Source organism: Bos javanicus, chromosome 8 (assembly GCF_032452875.1).
Source record: "Bos javanicus breed banteng chromosome 8, ARS-OSU_banteng_1.0, whole genome shotgun sequence".
Taxonomy (NCBI): domain Eukaryota; kingdom Metazoa; phylum Chordata; class Mammalia; order Artiodactyla; family Bovidae; genus Bos; species Bos javanicus.
This window is the reverse complement of record NC_083875.1, coordinates 6,288,459-6,306,105: the sequence shown is the minus strand read 5'-3', so window position 1 is coordinate 6,306,105 and position 17,647 is coordinate 6,288,459. Positions and strand designations below refer to the sequence as shown.

The 17,647-nt window shown below is 40.8% G+C and overlaps 2 protein-coding genes across 3 annotated transcripts in view; one reads left to right on the top strand and one right to left on the bottom strand.

Moving 5' to 3' along the window:
* The first annotated feature begins 836 nt into the window (after positions 1 to 836).
* HMGB2 (high mobility group box 2) lies at positions 837 to 3,271 on the top strand. The gene is made up of 5 exons (XM_061424938.1): positions 837 to 1,031; positions 1,386 to 1,569; positions 1,823 to 1,968; positions 2,053 to 2,227; positions 2,722 to 3,271. Exons 2-5 carry the CDS (start codon positions 1,420 to 1,422, stop codon positions 2,878 to 2,880), a joined length of 630 nt encoding a protein of 209 aa, XP_061280922.1. The 5' UTR covers positions 837 to 1,031; positions 1,386 to 1,419; the 3' UTR covers positions 2,881 to 3,271.
* A 7,318-nt stretch (positions 3,272 to 10,589) lies between these two features.
* The window catches only part of GALNT7 (polypeptide N-acetylgalactosaminyltransferase 7), a 136,026-nt gene continuing 128,968 nt past the window's right edge, over positions 10,590 to 17,647 (bottom strand). For both annotated transcript variants that reach the window (XM_061424937.1, XM_061424936.1), the window contains exons 11-12: positions 17,255 to 17,383; positions 10,590 to 13,014 (exon numbers count right to left, since the gene is read on the bottom strand). In XM_061424937.1, coding sequence (XP_061280921.1) covers positions 12,877 to 13,014; positions 17,255 to 17,383 — 267 coding nt within the window. In that variant the 3' untranslated portion in view covers positions 10,590 to 12,876. The remainder of the gene's footprint in view (positions 13,015 to 17,254; positions 17,384 to 17,647) is intronic.

Genomic DNA, 17,647 nt, shown 5'->3' with positions numbered 1-17,647 from the left:
GTCGCAGGGCTTAGAACCCTCCGCGGAGCGATCGGGTGACGGGTGAAGGATGGATGCGAGGTGTGGACCTAGCCCCGGGTTCGCGGTCCGGGAACTAGGCCCGGATGCAGGGGCGGGGCCGGGAAGACACCGCCTACCCGCGGCCCTGTTTACCCCGGAATATGACGCCCAGACAAAGGGAGAGGGAAGAGGGGTCCCGCAGGGACTTCACAGGCGTGGCTATAGCCCCGAGGGGTTGGGAACATCACCCCCCCCGCCCCCCCCGACCCGGTCCGCGTCACCCGTCTTCCTCTGGTCCTACCCAAGCCTCTGCGACACCCGGCGGGGCTGGCCGTTGGCCGCAGCGCACGCTCGTCAACCTGCCCATTTGTTATTCTCTGGATGGGGCGGCGACCACCGAGCCGGGAGCCAGGGCTGCGGGCCTCGCTGGGGCGGGGGACTAACAGGACCAGGGCAGCCGTCGGGGCCAGCAGGGACGTTACTTCTGCCGCCTTAGCGCCAGCAAAGCAAGTGACGGGGACCCGGAAGACCTGCCCTGCGGCTCGCGACTGGGAATTTTTAAATCTGGCTGGGTTTACCCCGCGGGCCAGCCACGCCCCCCGCCGCCTGCCTCAGCCAGTCAGCGCCAGGCCCGCCATTTTTCAAACCCTCTTCTGGCCGCCAATCAGGATCGAGTAGCACATTCCTCTCCTGACCGGTTCTAACGGGTCTGGGAGTTAACGACCCGGGCGACCCACCGAACCTGCTAGGCTGCGGCCGGGGGGACGGACCTGGCGACATACCGACCAATAGAAAGCCGTATTAGTGAGGGGGCGGGGCCTCCTCAAGTTTGAATAATCCCCAGGGCCAATCGGAGCGGCAGGGGTGTGGTCTGTGACCCGGCTCGTCAAGTTGCAGTGGCGCGGAGAAGTCTGCAAAACAAGAGGCGGAGGATTGCGTTAGCGAAGAACCAGTTCACGCCGGAGCCGGGGAAGCAGCGTAGCGGTCAGACGCGGCCGCTGCGCGGAACTCTGAGGAAAATCTTCCGCCAGGCAAGAGCCCGCTCCGGGCCCCGGGTGCGCGGTCGGCTGGCCTCCTTCCGTCATGGCTTGCTGGGGCACCGCGGCTGCTGGGGGCGAGCCCCGCTGGTGGTTTCCGGGTGCGGGCCTGACGGGCCGGGCTGCGGAGGCGGGAAGCTCGGCCGGGTCCGGCTCCGGAGTCTTTTGAACGCGGGGCGCGAGGAGGCAGCTGGGGACGCGGCTCGCGGCGTGGAAGCCCGGGGCTTTCCTGTCAGGAAGGGCTAGGCTGGGGCGGGCGGCAGGCCCGCGAGTGTGGCGCGGGGGAGGGCGGGGGCGTTTGGGCGGGAAGCAGCCCCGCCCGCCAGCGCTCGACCGCTCTCCCGCCAGGTGGACACGCCGCCTCCGCCGCAGCAGCAGCATCATGGGGAAGGGCGACCCCAACAAGCCGCGGGGCAAGATGTCTTCGTACGCCTTCTTCGTGCAGACCTGCCGCGAGGAGCACAAGAAGAAGCATCCCGACTCCTCAGTCAATTTCGCAGAGTTTTCCAAGAAATGTTCCGAGAGATGGAAGGTGAGCCGGGGCGCACGGGGGCCTCACGCGGGCGGGTGGCCGTGACTTTGAACTTCCCCTCGGGACTGACGCGCGCGCATGTTCTATTACGAGTTTGAAGTACAGGACTTAGGGTGCTTGTTTATTTTAAGATGACTGAGGCAAAACGGTCCTTACTGAGGAAAACCGGGAGCTAAAGAAGATCACGCTCTTTTGGAGACGGATACAGTTTTCGAGTCCTGCTATATATTCACTATTCTTTTTATGCTAACAGACCATGTCGGCCAAGGAAAAGTCCAAGTTCGAAGACATGGCAAAAAGTGACAAAGCTCGCTACGACAGGGAAATGAAAAATTATGTCCCTCCTAAAGGTGACAAGAAGGGAAAGAAAAAAGATCCCAACGCTCCGAAAAGGCCTCCGTAAGTGTCTTTTAAAACCAACCGAATTGCCTTCCCCCCGTTTTTTTTCATTCAGGTTATTACAACTCTGTTCCTTCCTTTCAGATCTGCCTTCTTCCTGTTTTGCTCCGAACATCGCCCAAAGATCAAAAGCGAACACCCTGGCTTATCCATTGGGGATACTGCAAAAAAATTGGGTGAAATGTGGTCTGAGCAGTCAGCCAAAGATAAACAGCCGTATGAACAGAAAGCAGCTAAGCTAAAGGAGAAATACGAAAAGGTGTGTTGTCCTCACTTTTTTTTTAAGCCAGTGTGAAATCCAGTACGTATTTTCTAAATCAGTATGTTAGAAATAGAAACTGTAGGAATTTGGGAGCTATACATAGTTCTGTATTAATGGTTTTCAGCTTTGTTTTGAAAAGGTCTAGTGAGAGTTGTACACTTAGGCAACACAAGCTAATTGAAACTTTTCTTTTGACCGAAACCAATGTCTGTAGCCTTGGTAGGTTGGTGCATTCAGACTCATTTGTAGTAAAATAGGTCTCTTAGTTGAAAAGACTGACATCAGTCTAATACACCCCAGTTATTTTACATCAGCTTTCTAAGACCTTTCTTAGCTTTCTAAGACCTAGGGGGATCAAATGCTCTCAAAACCGGAGTTTTAGACTATCATTGGGGTTATTGGCCAATAATCGCAGATTGTTTACAACTTAGTGGTTTTTAAGGTTGGGTAATGACACCGGATGCTGATTTTATTTTTTTTAACTATTTCAGGATATTGCTGCATACCGTGCCAAGGGCAAGAGTGAAGCGGGAAAAAAGGGCCCTGGCAGGCCGACAGGCTCCAAGAAGAAGAATGAACCAGAAGATGAGGAAGAAGAAGAGGAGGAGGAAGATGAAGATGAGGAGGAGGAGGATGAAGATGAGGAATAAATGGCTATCTTGTAATGATATGTGTGGAGTGTGCGTGTGTGCTCAGGCAATTGTTTTGCTAAGAATGTGAATTCAAGTGCAGCTCAATATTAGCTTCAGTATAAAAACTGTACAGATTTTTGTATAGCTGATAAGATTCTTTGTAGAGAAAATACTTTTTTAAAAATGCAAGTTGTGGCTTTTTGAGGGGCTACTACATACAGTTAGAGTTTCAAGCTTCTGATGTTAAATGTTTCTAAATATTTAATGGTTTCTTTAATTTCTTGACTTGTGTATGGTAGCACAGCAAACTCATAGAAATTAGCATCAATAGCAACTTTTGGGTTTTCTAGAATGAGAATGTTGCGTTTTTTTTTTTTTTTTAAATTTTGTAATAAAATTATATATATTATTCCTATTGTCTTTGTCTTACATGCTAAAATAGCTTTTACTTTCATGGTCTGGAGCCGTATCACTTTTTTTGTCTTTCTGCCTAATAGTTCTTAGACATGGTTGATTTAGTAAAATGTTTTGTTAAAAGTCAAACATGCCAATATTCATATTTACACAGAGTGTTCTTTAAAAATCAGTTATGGAATTTAATGAACTTTAAAAATTTATGCAGTCTTACACACTGAGCAGGTTTTGTTCTTGACATTTATATTCATTTGTTAGCTAACTTGTCCCTTGGGTTTTTTCTTTTTAGTTGGCATTTTAAGATTTTAAAAATCGGTGTGGTCTTAAGCCTAGAATTCTGGGTAACTAAGCCAAGAAAGCTTTTGAGATGATTATTATGATTTTCCGTGACTAACAAGATAAAATTCACTAGGATTTCTATTTACAGGTGAAAGCAGTTATTAAGAAATGCTGATTTGAGAAAGCAGTTGCTTGTATTTGAATTAGGTAAACACTTCAAATCATTATCAAGTTATTAGTGAAAGTTGGCCAAGTGTTGGCTGGAAGAGTATAAAGGAAACCTATTTGTTGATGGTTTGACAGTTAAACCTGACAATCTTGGTTACCTAGTTTTTACAATAGAAACCAAAATTCTTAAAACCCAACCATGGGAGCCTGGGTTGTCTATCTTATGCCATATTCAGAGTAAATATTTTAAGATTCATTTCTTACATAACATTGTTAAATGGGAGGTGTAAGTTATTAGCATAATTCCCAGAGCGGATGTACTCAGGTAAAATCTTCAAACTTCTTAGTGATGGCCCTCCATTATCATACCACAGTTGTTATTTGGGGGCCTTCGCGGATCGTAAAAACTAGTTTTATGTGTTTAAAAACGATTTCCTGATGTTAGGTGACTTAACACTAAAACATTGTGGGGTAAAGTTTTTTGAAGACATACCCATATCTGGATCCCAAGTCCCCAGCTTTACCTAATAACTGCTGTGTGGACTCTGCCTCTGGGTTTATTTCTCTCCATTTGTATATGGGGTCAATATCTACTTTGAAGTGTTCTAATGATTAAACAAGAATGTATTTACAAGTATTTACAACAGTCCTTAATGCTTAGAAAAGATGCTAGTTTCTAAAACCAATACAGTGAAAGTCTGTTTCTTAAGAATTTCTTTAAAACTCGATTCATGAAGTAGACCTATCAGGTTCCTTGTCACTTTTTTGGGGATTTTTTTGGGACTACTTTCATTTTCTTTAAATGAACTACATTTTAAATGTGTAAGCTAAGAATGACACATTTAAAAAAAAAGCTGCTGTGTAATCTCAGCATTTGAGATGAGTCCTCATTTGATATTTTCTCTTAAGTGTTGATCAAAATTTGCAACACCCTTGTTTTTAAGACTAAATGACTTCAAGGAGTGGTTATGTTGGAAAGCATTAAAATATGGGTAAGAGTCATGTTCTATTCCAGACCAGCCAGTACTTGGCGGGTGTGCTTATGAAGACCATACCCCGCTTTTTCTTTTTAAAAACAAGTCATATCTTTATGTAAATGGGCTATATAGTGGGTAGTTTACAATCTTGATTTCCAACTACCAGCTTCTCCCAAGAGGCGACTCCAGGAGTACAATGACACATCCTTCAAGAGAGATGGGAAGCACAATAGTCACAAAGGAAGCTTACTATATATGTTGTCCTGCCCCTTAATTCTCGTTTTAGGTTCTTGGCTCAACAGAATTGCCACATTTCACTTAAATAGCCATCTGCATAGTACTCCACTGAATAGATCATAATTTAACCAGTTCCCTAAAGATAGTTATGTTTGAATTTTTTTGCTTTAAGAACACTGCCATGAATATCTTATATGTACGATTTCAGAAATTTCTATAAAAAGCATTTTAAAAGTTTGCACATTAAAAAATGTGCTAATTATAATAGCTAAAACCTGTACTTGGTATATGCTGGAACCTGCTCTCTGGCTGTTAAGTTGCTGAAACTTGCCAAAATTGCTCTCAGAAGTTTTACTGAAACATACTCCACAGCAATGACTGTTTCAGAGTGCCTGTTTCCTCAGCAATGTTATCAAACTTCTTAATCTTTGCTATCCTGATATATAAAAAAATGGTTTCTCCTATTATGAATTTAGTATATTTTTTATGTTAAAGAGCCATTTGTATTTCCGATGGCCTTCTGTCTCATTGGTCTTTTTTTAGTCATTTGTGGGAAATAAGGAAAATGACCCTTTGTGACATGCATTGTAAATATTGGTATTTTTTCTTTGTTGTCTTTTGACTTTATGATGCTTTTTTTCATGCAAAGATTTATTTTTATGAGGCAAATTTATTCTTTAGTGGCCTTGGGAGACCTTTCCCAAAGTTATCTTTGCTTTCTTATTACTTAATTAAATCTTTGATCCTTCTGGAATTTATTTTGGTACAAGAACTGAAGTAGGGTCTCAAGTTTCTTTCCAGATGGTAGCCACTACTTTTGGTCTTCTAATCTATAAAAGCTGGGTTAGAAGATCCTAAGGTGCCCTACGTATTAAAGCAGTAACTTGCAAAGTTGCTCAATGCAAGACAGTAAGCATTTTTGTATTCTGCTTTTCAACAGAAATCATTTACTGTAAGTAGTAAACCATGTTTGTCTTAGCACAAACAGCATTATCTTAAAGTTAACTTCATTACATGCCACTAAAAATGTTGATAAAGCAGTAATGACTTTATTTCTTGGGGAATAGCAAGAAGAAAGCTAAAGGACCTGTTTTGCCAATGCATAAGATATAATCCTTTTAAAAATAAAACATCTGTAGAAATAAGCCATTTGTGTACACGTCATGCCAGAAAGAGCAGGTGATCTATAAACATTTGTAAGCATAAATGCCCAGGGTAAAGGTGACAGCTACTGTTCAGCTCAGTCCTGTTGCTAAATGGAAATGTGAGTCTAAGATCCCAAATGTCCCAAAATTTTAAGTGGAACCAGAATTCTAGATATTTTTTAAAATGTGTAGTCTGAATTGTAAACATTGGCAGTGAATTCAAATGTTGAATTCAAAGAAAACATGTTTGTAGGTAAGATTCTGTCAAGGGTCACGGATTGGTTACTCCTATAAATTAGTGTATGTAAATGTAATATTAATACTTGATATTTACTTGAGTTAGGGGTATTGGTAAAAGTTTATGTATAGGCCTCCCAGCTAAGCATTATTTTCCCAGTTGTCTAGAAACCCTCGCCCTGTATGGAAACTCATCTAACTTCTTATCCAGTTGTAAAGTCTCTGAAGTCTAAACGGAATGTCACTGGGCTCCTGGGCCCTTGTTCTTCAGGACTTGGCCCAACCCTCTCTTAGCCTCATCTTAGGAGTTACCATAGCTAATAGAATACCGGCTCAGGAGCACAAATAGTATTTCACATTAAAAGCAAACAACTTTTAAGCAAAACTGCAATTCAATCATATTCATGTGTTATTCTTCAATTCTCTGTATTTCTACAGTAAAGCTGAAACAGCGTATACAGAGAACAAACTAAAATACAAAGAAAAAAGTTATGAAAGAAATTAAGAGTGAGCTGATTTCAAAAAAGTGAGCTGATGAGCTTATATTGAGAATCAGATCAGTTTGAATAGGGCTCAGTTTCTCTTTTTAAGTGAATTACTTTTTTTAATTAAAAATTTTTTTTCTATTTTTTGGCTATGCCACGTAGCATGTGGGATCTTAGTTCCCCAACTAGGCATCAAACCTGATCCCCCTGCAGTAGAAGCTTGGAATCTTAACCACTGGGAGGTCCCAAGGATCTTTTTTTCTGATCAGTTTGGTAACATCAGACCTGGCGTATAACCTTTCAGTTTCCTCAGGTGTTAAAATCAGATTTTTCTTTTTCTGAACGTTAAATGAGGCAATACATCCAAGACACTTCTCTTGGTGGTAAGAAAAATAAATATTAGCTAAAAGTATGCATGATAACATGTATATATATTAATAATATAGTTGTCATAATAAGACTACCAGATTCACTTCTGAGATTCTTAACTCTCTAAGTGGAGAGGAAAACTAGTTATGTGGAAAATACAATAGAAATTCCTCCCACAGAGCTCTGGGGATACTCAATATTGGAGCTATGTCCTTGACTTCAATACTAAATTTGGGTATTTGGACAAGTTATTTAACTTTTTTTTTTTTTAAGTATAGTTGATTTACAATATTGTATTAAGTTTCAGGTGTACAGCATAGTGAATTCAGTTATTTTGCAGATCAAATTCCATTATAGGTTGTTAATAAGATATTGGGTATAATTCCCTGTGCTATATGGTAAATTCTTGTTGGTTATCAATTTTTACCTAGTTTGTTAATCCCATACCCCTAATTTGTCATTCACCTCTTCCCTTTACCCTCTGGTAACCATAAAGTAACCACTTATTAATCCCATATTATTTATCCACATATATTTGATCACATATTCATGTGTGACTTACTGTAGTTTTAGTTGTCTTTGATTTTACAAAACATATTTGTTGAATGAAGTCTTTTGGGAATTGCCTTTTTCACTCGACACTGCCCTACTGTCTTGTTTATAACCAGTTCATTCATGTTCATTGCCTTGTAACAGTCTATTGTGCGACAATACCACAATTGATCCACTCTCCTGTTGATGGATATTTAGGTTGTCCTGGAGTTTTTGCTGTTAAAAATGACACTGGTATAAAAATTGCTATACAGTTCTCCTGGCTTTCAAGCACAGCCCCCTCCAGTGATCTTGTCCCGTAAATCCCAGCTGACTGGGGCAGCCTCCTCAGCTGCCAAGGCTTGAGCTCCGCTTTCCTGGATGGTAGCTGGTAAAGTTCTTCAGGCAGCCGGACATGCTGAACCCGGGTTCACCCTGTGTGCTTCCTTTCTCTCACGTTATCACAGTCTGCTTTGCCTGTTACCCAGTTCCTGAAAACAGCTGCTGCGTATTTTTTTGTCCAGTTTTATAGCCGTTTAGGACAACAGCATACTGTTGAGGATGGTAACAATTACTGTGCCATGGCCAGACAGGGAAGCCTATTCATCTCTATTTTTTACGGAAAGTTTCAGTTTTGTTTTGGGCACTTAATCATTAAGGCAGCTGGAGTTGATGTGCTCATATCAAAAGCCCCAGAGAAATTTCATTTAAAGATAATTGAAAGAATGTTCTTAGACGTTCTTCCAGATGCACAGGTAAATGATAAAGTAGACCACTGAAAACTACATTCTGTACATGCTGTGAGGTAGAGATAACCATTTATTCCCTTGTGGATAACCATTTCAACCCCAGTCTAAGAAGCTTAAGTTATGATCTTAAACTCTTCACTTGGAAAGTGGAGGCAATGACATGTCACATATGAAAGACGGGCATACACACATACACAGAGCCCTATAGGGTCTGCAGTATAGCTGTCTTAGTTCTTCTGATTAACGACTGATTTTAAGACTTTGAAACCAGATAACAATAGGTACCATTTATATTACTCTGACTACATGACAGGAAGTATTCTAAGCATTTCATGTATGTTAACTCATACAATCCTGATAAAAAGCCTATAAAATAGGCACTGTTATTTCCTTCATATTACTAATGGGAAAACTGAGGCATGGAGAAGCACTGATAACTTGCCAGGGTAACACAAGTAATTTGTAATGAAACAGGGATGCCAGTACAGACAAGTCCACTGTATATGCTATTCATATGAGCAGCTTGTAAACATTCTGTTATGAGAATTAAGGAGCCCTCATCCCACCACTGCTCAGACGCCCAAGGCCTGATCCACTTACAAAACTGCACATACCAATCAAGTTATCGGCATTTCAAAATCTTAAAATTGAGATTGGCAAAGCAATTATTGAATTTAGCTTAGAAACAACCCTTCTATTAATCTCTAATCCCAGGGACAGTGCTCCTTCCAAATCATTCTTTTATCCAATTTTTTTTTCAACAGATTCTATTGAATAATAAGCATTCTCATAGGGCTCGGTACTTCTAAAAGTACTTTCCACATGGATGAATATTCATATACCCAATTACTGATCCATTAGCCGTCTGGCTCAGGTCATGTACTTGTCATGGTCTTCCATTGAATTATAAGTGGATAAAAAAAATAATAAAAAAACCAACACACAGCTTGTCCAGAAATGATGATATATAGTCCAAGATCCCTTCACTCCAGGCTGGTGCTCTATCACTTTTTCAGGCACAGCAGCTGAGAAGTGAAGCCACAACAATGGCTGAGAGAGTTTCCCAGACCAACATAGCCACTTACTGGAATGCTGGCAGCAGTACCTTCTCTTGAGGTGTCATGGGTTGTGCTATGAGGTCCTATAGCCCATTTCTCACTTCATTTGGGAAGGCTTCCTTATCTAGTTGATCTAGAAGATTGTTAAGACTTTACTTAAATTTTTGGTTTTAATAGGCAATGGTATAGGAGAATACACTGCCAAGGATATATGTTGCTGGGGTTGTGTTTTATATTTGGTAAGTGACTTAAAAAAACTGCTATACATAAGCAACCGGGGCAAAAATAATTCTTTATGTTTCCTTTTTAGATATAACCTCTGAGTAGTCTAAGCAAATTCTAACCAACACTCAAGCATATACTCAATATATGGTTGTTGCTGTTATTCAGTCGCTAAGTTGTGTCCGACTCTCTGCAGCCCCAAAGGACTGTAGCATGCCAGGCTTCCCTGTCCTTCACTATCTCCCAGTGTTTGCTCAAACTCATGTCAGCTGAGTCAGTGATGCCATCCAACCATCTCACCTTCTGTCGCCTGCTTCTTCTCTTGCTCTGAATCCTTCCCAGCATCAGGGTCTTTTCTAATGAGCTGGCTCTTGGAATCAGGTGGCCAAAGTATTGGAGCTTCAGCTTCAGTATCAGTCCTTGCAATGAATATTCAGGGTTGATTTCCTTTAGGATTGACTGGTTTGATCTCCTTGCTGTCCAAGGGACTCTCAGGAGTTTTCTCCAGTACCATAGTTCGAAAGCACCAATACTACTGTATCTTGCAAACAATGAGTGTGTGTTCTCAGTCATATCTGACTCTTGGCGACCACATGGACTGTAGCCCCTCCAGGCTCCTCTGTCCATGGAATTTTCCAGGCAGGAATACTGGAGTGGGTTGCCATTTCCTTCTCCAGGGGATCTTCCTGACCCAGGGATTGAACCTGCATCTCTTGCATCTCTTGCATTCGTAGATTCTTTACTGCTGTGCCACACCCTTATAAACAATAAAGTCAAGTAATTACTTCAAACATGCAGTGTTTAGATATATATAAAAAAGGATTACAAGTACTAAAAAAAAAAAAAACCCCATGGATTAAAATACAATATTTTATTTATTTCTCACCTAAAAAACAAGCAACCCAGAATTAAGATATACATAAACTTCTCAAATTTACCCCTAATAAAATTTTGAATATTTATACAATTTCTACAGAAACATACAGTGTATCAAAATCTGCATAAATCAAATTTATAAAATGAGTAGAAATGCATAGTGATATTATCAACTTACAAAGCAAGGATATGGAATTATTTCCAAAACAGCCTACAGTAGAAAATAGTCATTATGGCAGCAGCTTCTGATGTTTTTTGTGTTTGGTAAGGTTTCTGATTTCAATATATAGAGTCATTTTTTATAGAGTATCTTAATGAATTGCACAAAATACCCATTTAAAATTTACATGCACAGTTTCTGTGCCACTGTTCTTAGGCCTATGCATAGTTAACAAGGTTATAATCTATTCAACAAGGAAAATGCGACCTACTTGCAAACACACAAGTATTAAATACCAATTCTCTTAGTTTCTTACTTATGGTTGATTTATTTTGCAGTTATATAGGCATAGAAATGTATTCCTTTTTAAACATCCCTAGAGATGAATGAAAGCTCAAATGGTTGATCAGAGATCAGGAGCAAAATACAAATTGACGATTCAAAATTATAAATAAAACTCTGTTTAAGATGTTTAACTTTGACTCTCCAAATTTAAGAGCTAAACTTGGAAGAAGCAAGTTTGTAGGCTTTTCTTTTTAAATAAATGTAGGTGCTCTTTTCTGTTTTCTTTTTTAAGCTTTAGTAAAATATATTTTTCTCTGGTAGTAGTTTGTGAATTCCTTTCATTGATCATGATAACAGGATCAGTCTCTAATTTACTTGCCATTCTCTGCCTCATTAATTTTCTTTTTATTTATTTATTTATTTTGCCTCTGATGGAGCATTTTAATCTTGTGGGGTATAAGAGACTATTTAGATATTAAAATCAACTGACCACTTGCAGTATTTGGTTTTCCTCTTGTAGATACTATCTCAATAAATGTGTGAATTCAAACAAGTCTTCTTTTCATTGGAAAAACACTAACAGAAATATGCTTCCTAAAAAAAAAAAAAAAAAGAAACACTAGGGAACTAACAGATAACTGAACAGAAAGGAGTTCATATTTGTTCATGAACTGTATTTTTCAATAGGCTTTTTTAAAATTTAAAGACTGTGCAGGGAATTTCATGAAGAAATAACTGAAAGGTCCATTCAGCCTTGACTATATAAATTGCACAGCTTAGGTTATAAGACACAGTAGTCTTGTAAGGCTTAATCCAACAAGGGTTTGGAAATTCTCACCTTGGTTAGAACAAACCTTTGATGTGTTTACAGTGGTGTTGTGTTCTTTGTGTTACTCTCATTTCAAGGTTTCAAAACTGAGAAATATTAATAGTTTTCTAAAGTGACAGGTAATGGGGAAAAGCCAATCCTCAGTGTCAGAGGACTTTTCTTCTCAAGTTAGTAGGAACCGCTCCCGCCTTAGGAGTTGGGACTGACAGAGGGCAATGGAATGCCGACAAGTAGAGGAGTTAATGCCTCACAAATCTTCCAACTCTTTGGAATAGCCCTGGATTTTCCATCTTGTCATTTGTTTTTTGAGCCATACAGCATTCAATTTCAGAGCAAATGGAGGCGAGTAAATTCAGTCCTCAGACAGGTAACGAACGATTCCATCAATACCATCCTACAAATTGCATTCAAAGCTCCTGAAATAGTATACCAAGAAATGAAAGAGGCACTAAATGTGTTGAAATTCACCTTTCAAAAAAGCAGCATGACCGTGGAGGAAGGCCACCTTGGCTAATAACCTGTGGCAGTGCTTCAAAAAGATGTAAAATTAAATAAAGACATAACAGGTTGATAATCACCAAGTTACATAGGAAAGTCTGGTTACTCCAACCTTTTTTTTCAAGTGTGTTTAAAAAAAAAAAAAAAATCAAACTGCCTTTCAGACCCCTGAGTGTAATCCCAAAGAAGACAACAATGCTTTTAACTCTGTTCTAAATAAAACAGAGCTAAACGCACAGATTACCAACAGCATCTTAAAACAAAACAAAAAAGATGTAAACATCTACAAAGTTTAAGGTAAAAGCAGTTTTGTAAACAGTAACTGCAGATGATCATGTTATTGTAAAAATCACAGTTTGTCAACGTCCTCAGGCCCGCGGAGCCTCTGGGTTTGGAGCTGTACAGGTGACAAGAGTTGCAGCAGGTTTCAGGCGGCTTTCAGTCCTGTATAAGCTTACATGTCAGTAGGTAGGTTACTGATTTCTTTCGTTCCTTCTAAACACTATGGATGTTATTTATCTCCCACTTTTGAGTCATTTTGCTGGAGTCGCAGTCGGAGATGAACACTTGATGGAGGACCTCTGAGCGATCCAAGCACTTTCCGGAAGGAATGTGAGTCAGCCTGTGCAGGTTCTGGAAAACACAGGGAAACACAGCGTTACACGTGAGCTCTGTGCTGTCACTGGCATTAGACAGGTCACTTCCTGGCTTTCGTAAGAAGACAATTCAAGCAAATTGGTCAGGCGTGAAGCAGCTTCACCCCAGACTCTGGGTTTCTCTTGTCAGTCTTCTACATCCTTTTGTTGTTCAGGTGTGATGTGCTGCGGGTACCTCCAATTCAACACATACAAACTTAAATTCATCATCTTCTCCTCCAGACCAGCTCCCCTAGTTCCTATCCAGCTAATCCAGCTGTCCTGAGCTTAGGACAGCGCAGCTCAGGCTGCATGCCCGCCTTCCTTCGAGTCACCAGCTGAACATGGACATTTGCAGGACTTGGGCTTGTACCCCTTCCCATCCCCACCGCCCTTGTCTTAGTCAAGTCCTTGTCACCTGCTGGAGGTTCGATTCAGCTCTCAGAGTGCAGTCCTCAGACTAGCTAAGATTGGGTCTGTAGGGTCGAAACAATTTTCCTAATAATACAAAGACCTTAACTGTCTTTTCCACTGTATGGACATTTATACAGACAGTGCAAAAGCCATGCTGGGTCAAAGAGCTGGGGCTGTAACATCAATCAAGTGGTCACGTTCTCCGTAGCCACAGACTCACAATTAGAAAAAAAGCCAGTTTCATTTTAGAATGTCCTTGATGAAGCAGTAAAACGTGTTTGTTTTATTAAGACTTGACCCTGAGAGACAGTAGGTAAGAATGGCCAGAACATGGGCAGTTGCTGGACTTGAGGGCTGAACGAGCGCCTTTTCTTGTCATGTGACTTGAAAGGACAAATCGCAGGCAGATTACAATTATGCAGACTTGGGGCTGGGGAGACATTTTACAGAAAATAAAGTGAGCCTGTCACTTCAAGGGGAAAAGAAAAACAATATAAAGCTGACAGTTATTTGTTGCCATTGATAAAACCTAAATTTTCAAGCAAAAATTTGAGTTTTAGAAAACTTGTATCCATCATCAAGAATGTGACAGCACCACAAGATTTAAAGACTTTTCTGGTGAAAAGTGGTTATATTTGTGATTTCAGGAGCAGTGTATGATGAAATGTGCCATCATTTGGAAGATCTGGATGACTTAGTGAGTCGATATTTTCCAAATGAGCTGTGAAAGTGTGATGTTACAAAAGATCCATTCAAAGTTTGAGACAGACAAGTGGCTTTAATGCAACAGAAGACAAAATGTTCACTGACAGGGATTCCAGATTCCACATTGCAAATAACTTGGACACAGGTCCCCTGATCTAGGAAGATCCCACACGTGGCAGAGCAACAACCCCTGGCAACTCCAGAAGTGCACCACAACTCCTGAAGCCCGTGCTCTAGGGTCCGGGAGCCACAGCTGTTTGAAGCCTGGGCACCTAGAGCCTGTACTCCACAATGAGAAGCCCGTGCAGCACAGTTAGAGTGGAGCCCCTACTCACAGCAACTAAAGAAAGCCTGGGCACAGCTATGGTGACCCAGCACAGCTATAAATAAATGAATGAATAAAAAGAAACCACCACCTACACACTTGTGTAGCACAATTATCTGAAAAGGCTATTAAATTATCCCTTGTTTTCAAACTGCATGTCTAGACAAGGCTGGATTTTCCTAAGATACTCAACTAGAACAACATCTCGCATCAAACTAAATGCAGAAGCAGAATAGGAATCCAGAGTTCTTCTATTAAATCAGATACTAAAGGCATTTGTGAAACTATAAAACAGTGCCATTCTTCTCATTGTGGTGGGGAAAATAGCTATTTTTCATTAAAAGTGTTATTTATATTAACATGTAATAGGGTTATGACTATTACTTTTACATGAATATGTACAGCAATACTCATAACAGTTCTCAGGTTTAATTCCCAATTCAGAAACCCCATTAGCTGTAAGCTGTATAACAAATCTCCCTGGGAGTGTGTCAGCAGTTAGTAAGGATGTAAACGGGTCCAGAGGAGCAGAGTGAGAACTGCTGACTGAGCTGGCCTCCTGCTCACCAGTCCAGGCTTGACAATGTGTCCAGAATTATCTTCCTAAAAGTACCCACTGTTTCCTATCACTGTGATCCTCAGCTAAGGTTGGTCACTCCCCAAAGACCATAAAAAGTTCCATGCTCTTTCCCATGGAGAACAACTTAGGGAACCAGAAAACACCCAGCTCCTAGAATTCTCTACACTAAGACGCTATGACTCTGCTCACTTGTCATTGCATTCATCCTTCATGAAAAGTCTTATCACACCTCAAGATCCCGTGCAGTGATACTTCCTACCCAAAACTCACCAGAAATAAAGCCTCCTATTAATCTCTCTTTCCCTATCCTATGGCACTTTATTTCTTTAATATCTTGTTTTGTTTCTTATTTATTATTTTTGACTGTGCTGGGTCTGTGGTGTTGGAGAAGACTCTTGAGAGTCCCTTGGACTGCAAGGAGATCCAACCAGTCGATTCTGAAGGAGATCAGACCTGGGATTTCTTTGGAGGGAATGATGCTGAAGCTGAAACTCCAGTACTTTGACCACCTCATGCAAAGAGTTGACTCATTGGAAAAGACTCTGATGCTGGGAAGGATTGGGGGCAGGAGGAGAAGGGGACGACAGAGGATGAGATGGCTGGATGGCATCACTGACTCGATGGACGTGAGTCTCAGTGAACTCCAGGAGTTGGTGATGGACAGGGAGGCCTGGCGTGCTGCGGTTCATGGGGTTGCAAAGAGTCGGACACGACTGAGCGATTGATCTAATCTGATCTGATCTGGGTCTTCCTTGTAGGGCACCAGCTTTCTCTTCTCTAGTTGTGGTGAGCAGGCTTCTCACTGGGGCGGCTTCTCTTGTGGAGCCCGGGCTCTAGGGTGCATGGGGTTCAGCAGTTGCTGTGTCTGGGCTCCCAGGCTCTGGAGCACAGGCTCAGTAGTTGCGGTGCACAGGCTTTGTTGCTCTGTGGCAGTGGGGTCTTCCCGGATCAGGGATCAAACCTGTGTCTCCTGCATTGGCAGGCGGATTCTTTACCACTGAGTCACCAAGGAAGCCCCATTTTGCTTATTTTTATTTCTACATGGGCTTTAGCTATTTTTTGAAAGTCCCCAGTGAATATTTATTAATAGTAACATCTGATGCACAAACTGATACTCGGTGCTGTGCCCTTTAAAATATAGTATCGAAAATATGTGTATCCCATTTTTTATCCATTCCTTCTCATATTTTTTTGCATCTGTTAACCTTCTTTTACTAGTTAACTAATCATCCCTTGGCTTTACTGCTATTATTCATCTTTCTTTGTGGAAATAAATGCTCTGTTCTCTGGGAGTTATATTAATCTTCTTCCTAACATCAGCAACTGACACAAACTTACCGCTTCTTGGTAATTATCTATGCAACATATATAATTCCCATAACTGGGAATATTCAGCTAGGCCATTAACATCGTCACTACATGGCAAACAAGTGTTTTCTGGCAGGGAGGGCATGACAACAAATACAAGATGTGTACAGAAAGTTAAGGGCTGCCAGCTTCTTTCAGTTTGGGGGAGCTTTTTCAACTTTTTGTTTCACAATAAATTGATTTACTTTAGCCAAGTCTAGACTTCGAAAATTATAGAGTACCATTCGAATGTTGGAATCCTCAACTGGGCATACAACGTTGAAAATTCACACCTGAAATAGAAACACTGCTCCCACAGAGTCAAATGAAGAACTAAATGTGGCTTTTAAAACAAGCAACAGGCAACACCTATCCTGCATTTAACAGCCAGGAGGAGAAGCTGTGAAGCCTGGAATCCAACACGTTACCTGTTCATCTCTATCGCCACCTGCTGGACAACAGGCAGCAATATTTTAAAAGTTAAACTAACCGAGGCATTCATTAAAACTATATATACTTATGTATATATAAATAAGCCATTCACTAAAATTATATATATTATCATTTAGATTAAAAAGATCAGATTTTGATATTAGAACAATGGTGATGATTGCCTCAGGAAACCCTAGTTTCCCTATGTGGATAAATGAACAGTGGGTCTGCATGGACCCTGGGTGGTACCTGTCCGTGATGACATTGTACTAGAGAATAAAAGGGGTGCTCTGTTATCGAATGGTGATTCTCCAGTGATCAGGAAAATGAGAGGGAAATGCAAGCCAGTGAGAATGCAGGTTTTAACGTTTACATGTCTCAATTCCATATATTAAAATGAAACAGCATATATTTCAGAACTAAGATGCAGAATACCTTGAAGTACTGCCATTCCTTAAATTCATTCAGATTGCAGTGTGTAATCATAACTTTGGATCCATCAGGCCCCTTCGTCAAACACTGGTCATACTGCATGAGTTGATTGGCTTCATTAATTCGGAAAAGCTATTTAAAAAAGAAAGAAACCCAACTCTTATAATTAGACTCAATGACTACCCTATTTCTCTATCACATTTGTGTATGTTCAGAACTGCAAGTCCAAAGACAGGAATTACTCATTTTGATGGTAGTGAAGACCGCTTCTAACTATTAAAAGCTTATGTTCTTTAGCCTTTTAAATACAGAATCGGTCGTTAAGATTTTAATCACACCAACAGTGTAAGAAAATGAAAATGTGGAAACAGACCTGATAATGTATCACCATCTAAA